Source organism: Rhineura floridana, chromosome 1 (assembly GCF_030035675.1).
Source record: "Rhineura floridana isolate rRhiFlo1 chromosome 1, rRhiFlo1.hap2, whole genome shotgun sequence".
In the NCBI taxonomy this organism is placed as follows: domain Eukaryota; kingdom Metazoa; phylum Chordata; class Lepidosauria; order Squamata; family Rhineuridae; genus Rhineura; species Rhineura floridana.
This window is the reverse complement of record NC_084480.1, coordinates 302,853,751-302,870,286: the sequence shown is the minus strand read 5'-3', so window position 1 is coordinate 302,870,286 and position 16,536 is coordinate 302,853,751. Positions and strand designations below refer to the sequence as shown.

At 44.0% G+C, this 16,536-nt stretch overlaps 1 protein-coding gene across 1 annotated transcript in view; it reads right to left on the bottom strand.

Moving 5' to 3' along the window:
• FER1L6 (fer-1 like family member 6) overlaps positions 1-16,536 on the bottom strand; it is a 132,163-nt gene that overhangs the window by 88,714 nt on the left and 26,913 nt on the right. Inside the window, exons 9-13 of the mRNA XM_061606195.1 lie at positions 14,563-14,749; positions 10,835-11,027; positions 9,436-9,788; positions 8,519-8,627; positions 4,019-4,205 (exon numbers count right to left, since the gene is read on the bottom strand). Coding sequence (XP_061462179.1) covers positions 4,019-4,205; positions 8,519-8,627; positions 9,436-9,788; positions 10,835-11,027; positions 14,563-14,749 — 1,029 coding nt within the window. The remainder of the gene's footprint in view (positions 1-4,018; positions 4,206-8,518; positions 8,628-9,435; positions 9,789-10,834; positions 11,028-14,562; positions 14,750-16,536) is intronic.

Here is a 16,536-nt window from a genome sequence, read left to right as displayed (position 1 = left end):
TCCAAATTGGGCTTGGAACTAAGTAAATTATTTTCTAATTTGGTGGTGTTAATTTCTCTGAGCTCAGTTCTGGAATGAACTGGAGGGAGCAACACCTTCTCCAAAGTTTAATAATTTTGCGTAACTCATTCACTGTGTAATTATTTGGATTCCCCCTCCCCCACTGCCCATCTAATCCACTATACTCTCACTGTTTGGTTGAACAAGAGATATAAGCCAAGAATGGATGACTTCTATATTGTCAGGGCCACTTGATGATCCTGCTAAATACACAGGACAAGAAATGCCTTTTTCTGTTGTAAGGGAATAGAAATATGTAGACAGTTGTGGAATCACTGTCTCTTCCACAATGTTTGCAACAAAATATCATTTATTCAACCCATACCAAGTGAAACTCTTGGCAAAACATTTACTACACCCAGATTAGAATTTGCTAGGAGCCAGCAAGGGCCAAACAAGGGGCATGGTTTGCCAGTTGCCTACACCTGATACAGAGCATAAAGCTGCTATATTTCATGCCAGAAATTTAGCTGGCCACAAGTATCCCATAAGGAAAGGGGAAATGCAAAATCTGCAATAGTTTTGCACCTACATCAAAAAGAGATACCAGTCTATAATGAGTGGTGGAAGGAAGTGGACAAATGCTGTAGCTGCTGGTATAAAGCAATTGCATATTTGAAAACAGTTTCTATTCTTTTATTGCAGCTCTTTCAATCTGAATTTATATCTGGAGAAAACATAACAATCTACCAGCTGGGTCTCCAGGATAATAGCTGATCATCTATATTCTCTAGCACAGTCGTGAGGGAAAATAACTACTTTCTTGGCAGATTCTATTTTCTGTCTCTTATCAGGACACTGTCCTAAAAGCCCTTTTCTCTTCTATTATAGTCTTGCTAGCAATGATTGCATTTGACCATGTTGTTTTCTCAGAACATATTCCTGTTTTTTTCTGAAGTTCCAGGATATAACATCAGGTACAGAGATGAAGGGCCCATGCAAATATCATATTCCCAGTTTCCATTCTCCTCGAGAACAGTACAGATCAGACATATATTGCAGGTTCATAATCTCCCTCCTATGCTTTCTTGTGAGGAGTCCTCCCTCTGTCCCATGGTTTGCTTTAACATTATCAGTATTACTATGGTTGGCACAGACCAGAATTACCCCATAACCAGGGTTTGCAATTTTCTGTTCAAATCCTGGTTACAAACCAGGGTTATGAGGGACTCTGGTTACCAATGCAATAAGGGCTTGTACTTACATAATTATGAGGATGGCATAGTGGTTAGAGTGTTGGACTAGGATCTGGGAGACCAGGCTTTGAATCCCCACTCAGCCACGAAGCATTGGGTGACCTTGGGCCAGTCAGTGTCTCTCAGCCTAACCTACCTCACAGGACAAAAGTGAGAGGGCAGGGGAAAGTAGTATGACACCCTGAGCTCCTTGGAGAAAAGATGGGATAGAAATATAATAATAAAATAAACAACATTAAATCTTACTGGTTTCAGTAAGATTTATTATTTCTATCATTTTAATTAATACTGGAGATTATTTAAAGCTGTATGTAAATCTTATCTAATACATAAAGTAATTAAATTTTTTAAAATGTCATTATTCAGGAAGTTGTTCCATCGGCGCAGTCCATCAGTACAACAGCATTGCTGTTTGTGCTATCAGGTCAGGATGCTACTTCCTTGTCCCACCAAAATTTAGACCAAACAAATATGTTGAACAGATGGCCATCTCCCCTAGCAACTAGCCCCACTGACTTAGGAATGGAGAAAAATTCAATTTTGTTTACATTTTAATAAAATACAACTTAATTCACAATTCTGAAACCAATTTGTGAAGCGAAACACAGTTATCCTTTGAAATTCTCCAAATGTTGCAATGCAGGCCTCTAAGCAATGGTACAAAATGGTATACTTTAGGGGGAAATGTGCTTTAAAATGCATATATTATTGAAAACGACATACACAAATGGTTTATATTAGGAAAATTTTGGTAAGCCTCTAACCCAGCCTTTTTCAACCAGTGTGCCTCCAGATGTTGTTGGACCACAACTCCCATCAGCCTCAGCCAGCACTGCCAATGGTCAGGAAAGATGGGAGTTGTGGTCCAGCAACATCTGGAGGCACACTGGTTGGGAAAGGCTGCTCTAACCTGTCATGTTACAGTTTTTTTGGCCACAGACAGGTGGCGCTGCAAATTGCAGCATGACCTAGCTGGGCTCAAGATGGGGAGGGGGAAGGCAGGGAGGCAGGCAGGCAGCTGGACGATGACACCAAGCAGAGAGTGGGTGGTGACTTGGCAGATCCACACACCCGCTTCATGGGAGGCCTTGGTTTCGCTACAGTGAGGCCTCCCTTTTCTTCAAGCCTATGACCCAGTAGAGAATGGGAGAGTGAGTGGACAGCAGCCTAGGCAACTGGTGGGGCTGCACCTGGAAGAAAAAGGGGAATGGAGGGGAGGCAGCCCAGGGAAGGGCCAGAGACAAAGGCGGCCTGAGCAGCAGCAACAGGAGGAGAAAGAGACAGAAGCAGTAGCGGCAGCGGTAGCAGCTATGCCTGGATGGAGAAGGGGGATGGAGGGAAGGCAGCACAGGGCAAGAAGTGGTGGCAGTGTTTGTTGAGGGGCTGATGATGCTTCCTCTTTCTTCTCCCTCTGGTTCCCTCAGATACCATCCACACATGCACACGCTCCTCACTCTAGCCCAATCTTGACAGCAGAGAGGGTAGCCCAGGGATTGCTGGCTTGGCTTGGCAGGCATTGTGATGGGACAGGAGATGAGTGAGAGAGGGGAGGGGAAAGAAAATGACGGCAACAACACATGCACCAGTGGTGGCAGGTCAATGAGGGTGACCTGAAGCCTTCCTCTGCCTTCCCTGACTTCAGTCAGTTCGAGTTAAGTCAGGGTAAAGGCTGGGAGTGGAGACAGGAAAGGCGCAAAGGGAAGGAAAGAAAGAAAGAAAGAAAGAAAGAAAGAAAGAAAGAAAGAAAGAAAGAAAGAAAGAAAGAAAGAAAGAAAGAAAGAAAGAAAGATGTGTGAGGGATGGAAAAAAGGAAAGACAAAGGCACCATGGGACAAAAGCAGGCTGTCCGTCCATAGATTATTTTCCCCCTGAGATGGCATTGCATTTGTTCTGCTTTCTTCAGTGATAGAGCTGAAGAGCACTTGAGTGTGGAAAGTCTCAATAACAATACAGTTCATTCAATCGTGTCTCTGAGCATATACAGAAAGCATTCCCCCAATCTTGTGTTTTGCTGCAGCCTTGCCCACCGATTTGGGATGGAAGTGTTTCCAGATCAAAAGCTGACTTTGATCCAGAAAAGCCTGAGCCTTTTAAAAAAAAATCTGTGACAGAGAGAGGAACTGGCCTAGTTCTTCCAGCCCAAGCTGCAGCTGAACTAAGGACTTGTGGGCTTTTGTTTCATTTGATGCAGATTTGCAAGGAACTCTGAAAAAGTTACTGGCCCACAGGGGGCATCTGCACTGCTAGGGAGGAGGAAGAGGAGTCATATGGGTAAATGAGAGGGATATGGGATGGAGGGATAGAGTGCAAAGGGTGTGCAAATTGGGGGTGCAAAGGGGGGCTGCAAAATAGAAGAAAGAAGCAGCTTCAGAAAGGGGGCTGGGAAGGTGAAATGGGGGCTTAGTAGTTGCACAAGGTGAAAGGGAAAGGTCCAGGGGGTTACCATGGTGGGAGTGGGGGTTGGTGAACAATGCAAAAGCAGGGGAACAGCCCCTAGTGTACATATATGCATGCAGTACTGTATACAAAATGTTTTTAGGAAATACTTGCACTAAAATGCTGGTGAATTTTTGTAAGGGTTTTTAAAAAACAAATAAATCAGAAATTGCTGTAGAATCAGAACTGAATTTAAGACTGGAAAAATGAGAAAGTGGGAGAATCAAAAGGGACAGATTTATCTGTTCTACTTAGGAAGGCCTCTCTCTGGAGAGGCAGATCAAGGAGAGGGATTTAACAAAGGTGATAAGCTTTTTAGGCTCTACCTGTTTCCCTCAGTGATAAGTGGCTTCTCAGGGTGTGTGGTAGATACTAGCGGCACTGCAATGTCATGTGAAGCTTCTCCCGTTCCTTCATGCAACAACGGGGCACTTTCTTCCTCCTCCCCTTCATGGGCTTTCTTTTTGCCCCCAGCTCCTGGTGACACTCCATCAATAACATTGCCAAAATTCCCTAGAAATACAAACCAAACTTACACATGGAAAGGAGGAATTGAATCAGACTGCAGTAAGGAGTAAAGTATTTAAACACAACAGGATTGTAGCTAGGCTTTTTCCCCGATATATACATCATTTTAAAGAGCAGTGTTAGAATTCTGAATTTTTAAAGCCTTCCTCTGGTTGACCCTATTTCTGAAGATTCCTCCTATTTAATTTTGTAGGAACAAAGCAAATGGACCTTTAAGATCACTGGTACAGCTCAATCAGTTCTTTGGGTGGGGAACATTTTTCAGCCCAAGGGCCGCATTCCCGTCTGGGCAAATGTCCTGGGGCCATATGCCAGTGGTGAGGAGGAACAGACGCAAAAGTGGGCAGGGCAATGAATGAAAATTTTACCTTTATAAAGTAGGCTAGTTTCTACGCCCACTCCTCTATCCTCCATCCAGGCAACCGAGAGGAATTATTACAGTTCAAGGACACATTCTTATACCTGATATAAACTCCTAAAGCAGAAGACATTTATTTTTTGTAATGGCAGCTATTCCCCCCCCCCAACTGAATGCCCTGGAACAACTCTGCACATGTGCAATGTCAGTTGTGACATCAGTCCCATCTGCACTATACATTTAAACAGTATTTTTTTGCGATGGTACTCACTGGTACGGAGTACTGTCACCTCTTTTTTTGCTGTCCATGGCAGCCATTTTGAGCTGGCACCCATGACACTTTTATCATGGTATGAGTACCTGCACCTCATTTTTTTTACCAAAAGGACTGCATTTAAAGCAATATCATCTGTCTTTAAATACTCACGGAGTTCCCCAAAGAATCCTGGGAAGGGTAATTTGTGAACGGTGTCAGGAGATCCTTATTCCCCTCACAGAGCAACAATTCCCAGAGTTTTTTGGGAAGAGGGACTGACTGTTAAATCACTCTGGGAATTGTTGCTCTGTGAAGGGAATAACGGTCTCCTAACAATTCTCAGCATCTTTAACAAACTACCCTTCTCAGGATTCTTTGGGGGAAGTCATAATTACGTAAAGTTTTATGATACTGTTTTAAATGTATAGTGCAAATAGGGCCTATGTCTAAGGCTCTCAAGGGACAGGGGGGAGAAACAGCCATGACATACAGGTGGCTGTCTAGAGGTGCTCTGCTGTTGCAGGCAGTGGTTTTTATTTGTTGTTTTAAGTCTTGAAATAAGACAGAAATGAACTGCCAGTGGTAAGTCCTCCTAACTGTCACAAACCTTTGAAAGATTGTTGCCCCTCTGAAAAACATCACTAAAATCTATATTATTATTATTATTATTTATTCCGCACTTCCTCCCAAAGAAGCCTAAGGCGGCAAACATATAAACTACCATATCATTACAAACATCTGGAAAACAGTTGAAAATAATCACATTCTCTCAGCCAACGTTTTTAGGGTTGCCAAGGACACTATATTTCACGCAACAAATCCCTGAGTGAACAGGATTGTCTTTTAATTCATCCTGAAAGCCAATTGAATGCCACCCCTCCCAAAATTTGCCACTTGTGAATGTGGCAGGTAGTGAATGGGGGGGCATTTTCACTTAGCCCAAATTTTCACTAGACAAAAGATGTGGGAAAATCTTTGACAGGTCACCTTCATTAAAACTGTTTTGGCTTTCACACAAGAACAACATGACACAAAACATCTCATCCTCATAGCAGAAGCCACACAAGTACCAAATGTTTCATTTAATCTCCATCCTCACTTAATCAAAGTGCATAGTGATATGGACATGGGTTTTAAAGGACAGCAGAAATGAGGCCAAATAGGTAAATTGTTTGCAAAGAACCTGAAGGCAAACACTAACAACAAAACATTTTTTTAATTAACTTCAAAATAAATACCCTCAGAACATCATATTTTTCCAGGGAAAAATTTTGAGAACAGGGGAAAATGTTATTTGCCTGAAACAAGATGCTTCCTTAAGAAGGATGTCTGAATCTCCTGTCTGAATAAAACAGTATCAAACTGAAAACAAAACAATACATTGTACATTCATTACTCCAAATGAATGATTATCAAGGGAGGCCTTTAGTGAGAAAATGCAAAGTATGACTATACAAATTGTGCAGCTAAAGGGAATGCAATTCAGTCCTGCTCCTTTAAATAAATCCAAAACATAAAATAAATCCCTGGTTAAGGAAAAGAGCTCAGAGCAAGGCTTAAACAGAGTTCAACTGGAGCAGGAGGTGTCTGACACTGATAAGCAGGTTTTGTGAAGTCTGATTTCTTCAGGACCTGAGCGAAGTCCCTGCAAGAGCCCCCAGGCAAGGCAGAAATTGCTTCAACTCTGTGCTGAGTTCAGGTGAGCCCTTAAATACCCTCCTCAAGTGCCCAAGCCCCACCTATTACCAGAACTTTAAATAGACAGAAGACCTGTTATTTAAATTTTGGATTCTGGAGTTCATTAAGTAGCCTTCAGGAATGACCTTAGTCTTCTTGGCTGAGTGCTTACAATGGAAGGAAGGTGGCTGGTGGCTTGGTGAAGTGGTGGAGCTACTGATTTTAGCTCCATGAAGTTCCTTGAATGAGGAGTCTGAACACCTGGTCTCTGTGAGAGTCAGGGATCAGTCCTCTTCCCTCATGTGGCCTGAAAAGTGCTTTCCCTCTGACTGAACCTCACAAGTGCTTGGGATCTGTGGGATGTCCAAGACAGAGTGCATGAGACCAATACAATTAGAGGCTCTCTCTAGCTTCCTTTCACTATCTATATCCAGAAAATAGGGGCATGACAAGAACACTGCCTGATCCTTCTTCAGAACAAGGGTTGTTCACCTTTTCTTGGTCTGAGGGCCAAACATTCCAGGGGTCACATGGCAGCAGTGGGTGTGGTGAAAGATGGGCATGGCCACCTCACACTCTTCACCCAACCCAGCACCCTAATTGGGATGCAAATTGCCCACTTTCTGATCATCTGATTGATCATTAGATGAGTGGAGAGGGGACCATAATGCCTACCTCCTCAGCTGATGCGGGTGCAAGTTCATTTGATGATCAATCTGATGAGTGTGGAGGGGGCTGATCTGCTCCCCATCAGGGCACCTGGCTGAATGGAGAGGTTCAAACCTCCCTGCTCACTATAGTCCCATGTAAAATTATTTTTTCTTTTTTCTTTTTTGCTGCCTCTACCAAAATGGGTGGAGTCTTGCAGGGGGAGAAAAGTTTGCTGGGGGGGCGATTATGCCCCCAGGATGGGGTTATAACCAACTTTAGAAGAAGAAATCTGAATCAGGCTAAGACCCATCACGAGGTGTGGGGATGGCCACCAATTTGGATGGCTTTAAAAGAGGATTAGACAAATTCTAATCTACAACTGTGGCTATTAGCCACAATGTCTGGGTTTTAACTTACTGTCAGAGGCGATATGCTTCTGAATGCCAGTTGTTTGGAATCACAAGTGAGGAGAGTGCTGTTGCGCTCAGGTCCTGTTTGTGGTCTTCTCATTGGCATCTGGTTGGCCACTGTGAGAACAGGATGCTGGACTAGATGAGTCTTTGGCCTGATCCAGCAGAGCTATTCTTATGTTCTTAATTTTTATTGCTCATTATTGTGCAAATACACAAATGAAGTTCTTACACATCCAGCCTCTTCCAAGCCCATGTTTGAGTAAACATTGCCTTGTTTGCCTAGGAGGCCTTTCCCTAGACACCCAATTCTGCAAAAGAAGTTTCTCACAGTGGCCAACCAGATGCCAATGAGAAGACCACAAACAGGACCTGAGCGCAACAGCACTCTCCTCACTTGTGATTCCAAACAACTGGCATTCAGAAGCATATCGCCTCTGACAGTAAGTTAAAACCCAGACATTGTGGCTAATAATGCAGGGGTAAGATACTGCTTTAAATGTATAATGCAGATGGGGCCATCATTACGCAAATATGCCATATGACTCCCTTGCACACAGGATGCCAAACCAGTATTATACTAGATCTATGTCAAGGCAAATATCTTTTTACACTTTATCAATCCATAACATGCAACCAGGGTCTCAGAAATCATCCATATTGATGAGCATGTATGTGCACAAATATGTGTTGTATGTGCACCCCATCATCTGTATTTCCCACCACTGAAGATCCAACATCCTTCTCTCTGCTTCTATGACAATATTTACACTGGTCTAAAGTGTGAAGGAGGAGGAGGAGGAGTTGATGCGGAACCAGATTTACACCAGATCCTCCAAACTCACTACCATCACCACCACCAAAGAACAGTCAGACAAATCAGACTAATATCAACATCATCTTGTAGACTTTCGATCAGGTGTTTGAAGAAGAATTTTACACTTACCAACAGACACCTCAAAGCTTATTGGTTTATCTCCAACTTTCCTATCAATCATTGTAGCTTCAAAAAAGGCCCCAAAGAGAAGAAATTCCTCAAATTGTTCCTCATGGATCTGTAGTGAGTGAAAAAAGAAAGAAAGGAAAAATAACAAACCTCATTTATTGTGCATCCACTCTCTTAGATGGCAGGCACGGGTGATTCAAATTATCTCACGAAGAGGAAGTTAAGGGAGCCGTATCAGTTTAAGCTGTGCGTTCTTGTGTCATGTCAAATTTCTAAGCAGGTTTAATCTGTCATCGTCTTGGATTGACAGCCTTACACACCTGGCCAAATTTGTGATAACCACAAGAAAATGCCTGTCAATGGTAACTCCTGGCCAACTGAGACAGAGGGCTCCCTTAGCACTGGCTCCCCTAAGCTAGATGGACCAGCAGACTGATTCAGTATAAGGCAGTATCCTATGTTCCTGTGAGTAACAGCAGAAGGGTCAAAGTGCTCTGTATACTAACCGTGGGGCTCTTGCCAGAAAGTGGGCCTCAGCAGCCTGATTATGCCAACCCCTGACGCTGGCCCTGCATATAATCCACAATAAGACTCCAATGGTATGCCAACCATTAGAGATAAGTGCTTCCATAACAACATTGCTACACTACAAGCTTAAATAGGCATTTATTCCTTTTGATCCTCATGCCATTTAGTGTGAATGTTGGGGACTGTTGGAGATCCCTAGACCCCTCACAGAGCTACAGGAGCAGAGAAGCTGTGATGTCTAAACCAGGCAGGCCCTAAGCAAAAGCAAAATCATCATCCCTAGTCCTTGGCCATGCTGGATGGCTTGGATGGGAGTCCAATAATATTGGAGGGCTATAGCCTTGTAAATTAGACCAACATTTCAAATTGAGCATTTTTTTAAAAAATACCTCAGGGGGTACATCGAAAGGCTCCACCTCTACATCTGTTGAGTTTGTTTTATCTGAATGGGAAGCCGATTTTCCATCCTCAGCTCCTTTATCTTTGTCTTTTCCTGACCCTTTTGAACCTTTGGAGTCTTTGTCTTTGGAAGGTAGCTTTATGTCCTTGATGATCTTTGAAAACTTTGATTCGTGGGCTCCTCCAGAGAGGATCTCCACCACGAGCTCGATCAAGAGGCGCCCCCTGAAAGAGACGCCTTCCCCATAGCCTTCGTTGAGCTCCTGGTGGTCATCCATCAAGGTGTGGTTCCTGGGTGAGCCATAAAGATTGATCCAAGCAGGCCCAAAGGTAGGCAAGAACCCTGAAGAAGACACACATGCAACAAACATCAGAGGAACAATGAGAGGGATTGAGGGGTGGAGAGAAACATGTTCAGTTCAGCTAGGCATGCCCCCCAATTTACTTGGGGGTAGGTCCAGCAGCTTTCTGCTCAAAGAGGCAGCTTGGTAACTTACTCACTAGTAAATTTACACAAGGAGATTTAACCATCAACAGCACGGAGCCAAATGTGCCCCAATAGTGCTGGGGAGGGAACATAATACTTTTATGCAAGTCTTTCACAACTCCCACGTTCCAGGTATTCCTCAAACATGACGTGATTCGCATTGCCACAAGCTCTTCCAAGCCCTTCCTCCTAAACTTTGACATGTTTATTATCATATATAATGATATAAAGAAGTGTTGGCCTCCAAAAGTTTGCTCAGGCTGGAAAGGTTTACTATGCTTCCAAAGATGCTCAGGCTTGGGTTCTGCTGGTCCTTGAGAGAAAGAGAGTGTATTGTGAATAGGGATGAGAATTCCTAGGGATGGGTGAGAATTTTGATTTAGTTGGCATTTCAAGCAGAACTGATCAAATTCGCAATTTCCAAAACAACATGGGAATCAAAACACAGCCATCCTTAGAAACCCGCATTTATTAGAATTTTGGGATGCAGTTCGCCAACTAAACAACATTTACAAAAATGCATATTATTAGGGGAAAGTGTGCATAAAAATGAATACATGAGTGAAAATAACATGCAAAAAGGGATGAAACGATGAGAAATGGCTTGCAAGAACGTGTACCTTTGTCAAAACTGGCTACAAAAATTTGTTTATTTGGAGAAATTCGCACTAAAATGGTGGAGAATTTTGATGAGGATATTTTTAAAAGAAATTAGCAGATCACTGCAGAAATGTAGAGAACTGAATTTAACACTGGGAAAATGAGAAACTGAGAGAACCAAAACTGACAGCTCTTTCCATTCCTAATTGTGAACACTAGAGAACCTTCACCTTTATACCACAGACATTTCTTAACAGCTCAGAGTTGTTGTCGTTTGTTAACTGGCACACACAGCTCTTTACCTTTATCACCATCCTGTTCATTTGAGATCTTCTTCAAGTCTATGAAGTGGGTGGCTAAGGCCACGTCATTCATGCTCCCTTCATCCCACACCTGGAGTTTGACCCTTCGGCAGAGAGGGGGAAACATTTCCTTAAAGACCACCTGTTCATGCCACACAGGATCAGCACAGTTCTTCTGCACTGTAGTCCGTCCCTACAAGGAAAGGCCAGAAGGTAGTTTGTAAATTTGTCCTCAAATCAGTGATCTTAGAGATCAACAGGAATGCTGTGTGCACACAGAACAGTTGTTTGACAGTTCATAGCTCTCTACCAAATATTGCTGTGAATGAAGAACAAGAGGAAACCCACTGCTCTGCCAATAGGCATGCAGAAATGTACACGGGATGCAAATGACTGTGGCTGCCCATTTTGTGGAACAGCACGCCTGCTGAGATACAACAGGCACCCTCTGTCGAGAAACAATTGAAGACATTTTTGCTCTGACAAGCTTTCCCAGCTGGATGAAGAGATCTCTGCCATCTGTCTCTCCTTCATATTGTTTTTCAATTCATCTTTTTTTGTGCTGTTTTCAAACTGTTTTTATTTTATTATGCTGTGTACCAATTGCCTTGGGACATATGTGGAAGGCAATTAATTAATTAATTACTTTAGAAGCAGTCCCTGCGCAGACCAGCCAGCAGGAAGGATCTAAGAATGAAGACAGACGTGTCATTTCTGGAGCAGCGGAGACATTTTTGTAGCACTCTTACAATGTTTAAGACAGGCCCCATCTACACTATACATTTCAAGCAGTATCATACCACTTTAAACAGTCATAGCTTCCCCCAAAGAATCCTGGGAACTGCAGTTTGTTAAGGGTGCTGAGAGTTGTTGGGAGACCCCTATTCCCCTCACAGAGCTCCAAATCCCAGAATGGTTTAACAGCCAATCCGCTGCAGCCTGACACAATGCATATTCAAGAGGGAAAGAGTCATGTGTACCAAATGTCCACAGTACCTCACTCTATGTTCCTTTAAAGCAAGGATGGGGAATTTTTTTCAGCCCAGAGGCCACAATTGCTTTAGGGTAACCTTCTGAGGGCCACATACCAGTAGTGGGTAGGGACTAGGGTTGCCTCAGACTGATCCTGTATCTTTAGGAGAAGAGAAAGTCAGCCAAGTGCAGGTGTTATTGTAACACTGTAATGAGAAAAACCACAAGGTGGAATTCTCCCTTTCCCCTGCACAACTTTTAAAGATACAGAATATCTCTTGGTTGCAAGGCCCAGCCTCTTACTAACTAGCAGAGCTTGGAAAAGTTACCAGCATGGCCACTGGATTGGGCTGATGGGAGTTGTAGTTCAAAAAAGTAACTTTTCCAAGCTCAGTAAACTAGGTTTAACTTGGCGGCACTAAGACAGTGACTCAGCAACTATCCCTCCTCCCTCGCCCAGCTTATGTAGGGCTGGGCGGCTCCCTGCTTGCGTGTGCCCTGAGTCACTGTTGGGTGCATGCATGTAAGCACAGACTCCTCAGCTGGGATTGTTGAACCTCCCACTGCATATGCTTCCTGGTCTGAGGTGAGGGCAGGACCTCGGTCACTGTCCCATCCTCTTTCTCCTCAGGGGGAGGGCTGTCCGGCAGTGGTGCAGATGCTGGGAGAGGGGCCTCGTCAGGCTGAGAAATGATGGGCAGGTCTGGTGGTCTCTCCAGGGGGGTATCTGGAACTGCTGGAGGTGACCCGTCAACGTCCAGCATGGGGGCTGCTTCAGCATGCCACCCCTCGCTCGGTCCTTCCCTGGCTGGAATGTCCCACTCCAAGTCCTCTTCACCTGCCTCATCCTCATCTGTTCACCCCCTGCTAGCATGGCTCCTAACACCTACAGATACACACCTCTCTCTATCCAGGCAAGCATTATCAGGGATCAAGGACATATTCAAGCCAGTCAAAATCACTCAGGGTGTGATGCAGAGCCAGTGAGGAGTGTCACCTGGGGAGAGAGGGTGTGGCATAGAAAGAGTTCCAAGGGCCAAAGAGAGGCCTAGAGAGCTGCATTTGGCCCACGGGCCTGGCTCCCACCCCTGCTCTAAAGCAAGGATTTATGGCTCCACAAATGTTGCTGGATTACAACTTCCATCATCACTGCCGCGTGGCCATGCTGATGGGGAAGGAGTCCAACAACATCTGGATGGTCACAGGTTCCCCACCTATCTCTAAAGGGATTAAGTCATTGTCTAGTTGAGCCTTTATGCCATACTTCATATCAGTCAGCATATGAAACTGTCATAGGTTTGTTCAGGCTCTAGATATTTGTTCAGGCTCCAGTGAGGGCAGGTCCACTTGATGGTTTCATAATCATACCTCAATTTATCAAAAAATTAGTGAGAAGACAGGTGCGAACTTACACAGAGGCCGTATACAGTGTCCCATATGCACAGATCTTATTGTGGCCATGATTGTATTGTGTAACCATGAAAGAATTAGACTATTAGATGCGGCATGGTACTGTGTATCGCTATGCCAGACTAATAATGCTCGACTTGTAAGCAATCTCTCACAGCTCCATAGCTCCTTATTACCTCATTCCTAGATAAGGATGTTTTTCTTATACTCTTCTGTGGGAGACAGAAGCCAATGCCCCCTTCTGCTGAGGGGAGTAGGCTATTCCCCAACCTGTTTCTCATGGCAGCTTCTAGAATTGGGTGGGTGGGGGTATAAAATCTTAAGCAGGCAGATTTGCTCTTTGTTCTCACTCTGGGAGGAAGAAAAAGTTGCCCGCTTCCCAAAGACCTAAGGCCTTGGAGCAACTCCTCGTTGCATTTTAGGGATTGAGGAGATCCAGATCCACCAACTGAAGGGTAGAGACACATTTACTGTTTTGCCACTTCCAGTGCATCTTCACCTCTCTTTTCTGAAAATGGGGGCACATGACACTAGTCACATCTCACCCTTTTTATTGTAAAACCTGGTGGGATCAGCTTGAGTGCACTTTTTAAAAAATTCAGCTTCCAACAGATTTCACAACTGATCAGCAGATCAACCCATTGCCCCTCCAGGTGTGGCCAATAGAAACGCTTTACTGCAGGCAACTAGAGTGTGCTCCCAGCTGAAGAGGCATTTGTGAGCTTTCTTTGCATTGATTGTAAATGATCCTGCATCCATATTCCAACTGTGTAATCAATAAACTATATGATATTATTTCACACAAGTGGCTTTGTTTCACCTTGGTAACCTTAGAATCTGATTTGATAGGGCCCTGAGTGGATTAGGACCCCAGGTTAATACACCTAGGAATTGTAGCTCTGTGAGGGAAAGGCCTAGAGAGTACTAACGAAGAATTCTGGACAGGTTTGCGGGTGGGCAGGGCAGTCTATGACAATTAAAGTGGTAAAAGACCCAAGGATAGTTTGTAACACAGAGAAAGAGATTCAAAACATAACCAGGGCCTTAAAATCCTGACTGGGATTCCTTTCAAAATTTAATCCTTTCAATTTGTGTTTGCATGATATATGACATTCATCTGACATCAGTGTACTAAGAAGGCAAACCACTTGATGTCACCAAAATGGATTTTGCTATATTGAGTGAATATTGAACACTGAAGTTCAACATTCACTCAAAATACAAGACAGCCGTTTAAAAGTTTTGAGGATTTCTGGTTGACAGTAAGAGGATGAAGAAAATGAAAGACATAGGAATTCAACTGACAGGACGGGATTATGTTTGCAATCACGGTGACCCCAGTTTACCATTTGCCCTGCAAATGTGACCACCACAAATGGATCCACAAGGTCCTTGCTGTCGCCCATGAATGCTTTTGTTACGTTGGCCATGATGCTCGAATTCATTTTGGGGAGCCCCTCAGCTTTGTAGATTCTCACGTAAAATCTGGCCCAAGGCCTTTCTGATGGAAATCCTTTGGGAATTAAGAGGCTCCTAGAGAAAAAGAAAAACACCAATTATCTGAAGAAAAGTATTTCAGAAAATACTGAAGTATTTCAGAAAAATATTGCTCAAACTTGGGACCAAATTAGACAAGACACTATTTCCACAATAAACAATTGTGTGAATTTCTTAATAAAAAATGCAGCAGGGGCTGATCCAAATCAGGACTCGGGGGGGAGGGAGGGAGCTTTAACACTTTGCCTCCATCATGGCCCTGATCCTCTTTGAGGAGGGGCATGCCCAGTATTTACTTGTTTAAAAGTCATTTACGGAATTGCTAATTTCATGTTAATTTCATTTATATACTGCCTTTCTGCCAAGGCATCTAAGAGGATTTACAATTTAAAATATTAGAATAAAAGCATGCTACAGAATATTATCAGGCCAACCTCAGGAGCTCATGTCATGACCTCCCTGGCCTGGGCTTCCTCCAGTGGAAGCTGGTGCCCATTGAGATTGGCAGGGCGGAGGGGAGGGAGAGTGAAAATAGTAGAGCCAAAGCCAATGATAGATGGAATCAACAAATACTAGTTTTTTCCCCATCCTCCTCCCTGCTGAATTCTGCAAAGGCAACTCCTTGCCGCCCTGGGCTCCTTCTGGGAGGAAGGGCGGGATATAAATAAACAAACAAACAAATAAATAACAAATTCTAAGGAGGCGGAACCTGACCACCTGTGTCACCCCTTGGACTGGTTGTATGGAAGGAACCAGGCAGGTGGGGGTAGAGACATGAAGGCCCAGGGGGGAAAAAACAGAAATTTTGGGGGGGAAATGTTTTTCTCTGTTTTGTTCCCCCCCCCAAAAAAAAATAGTTTCCCCCTAAAATTTTCTATTTTTTTCCAGGACCTTCATATCTCTAGGTGGGGGCTGGCTGGCTAACGGTAAATTGAGGCTAGTGAGGCAGAGCCCCATTTGCCATAATGCACCTCTCTTGTGAGGGGATTCCATAAATGGGGAGCTATCACCCAGAAGGCCCTGTTATAGGTCAGCACCAAATGGGGAGCACCCAGCACCAGCAACCAAGCTGCGGGGGGGGGGAGGCGGGAGCAGTAGTGGTGTCTAGCTTGGCCCTACATGATTAGGAATGGTGAACGTGAAGGACAGGGGTGTAGTTGTCGGGGTCTCAAGGGGTCTTAGACCCCTTACTTTTTTGGGAGCAGGGTCCCTATGTCTCCAGCATCCTACGAGCCAATCAGCTTGAAAGGGGAGTGTGTTAGCCACTGAGAAGAGTCTTCTAACATGCTTCCTTGTCCTTTCCTGCTGATTGGAGCCGATCAGAGTGAAAGGAGGTGAGTCAGCCACTGAGAAGACTCTTTTCAGTAGCTAACACTCTCCACTTTCATCTTAATTGGCTTCTAGGGACATCTGTTGTAGTTGGAGAGGATGTTAACAAGGATCTCATTCTCAGCCCAGCAGCAAAAAATGTGTGTGTGTGTGTGTGTGTGTGTGTGTGCGTGTGTGTGTGGCTGTGACTATCAAGAAGGGACCCAGCGCTTCTCAATTTGCCACTGCACTACTGGTGAAGGAGTATGCAATTGCCCCACGCCTTCTCCTATACACACACTGAAACATTTTTAGTTATGAGAGCTGTGAATGGAAGCAAGACAAATACATGTGTGCAATGCCCTTATCGGGTGATCTGTTCCAGACATGGATGCTCTGATTATCCCCCTCGCGGAATGGCTTCTCCTCCATTTATTTTAATGAAAGAAGGTGTTCTATGCACGCATATGTTTGTTTTGCAAAACTGGCAGATTCTGCTGTGGGAAATGAAGCAA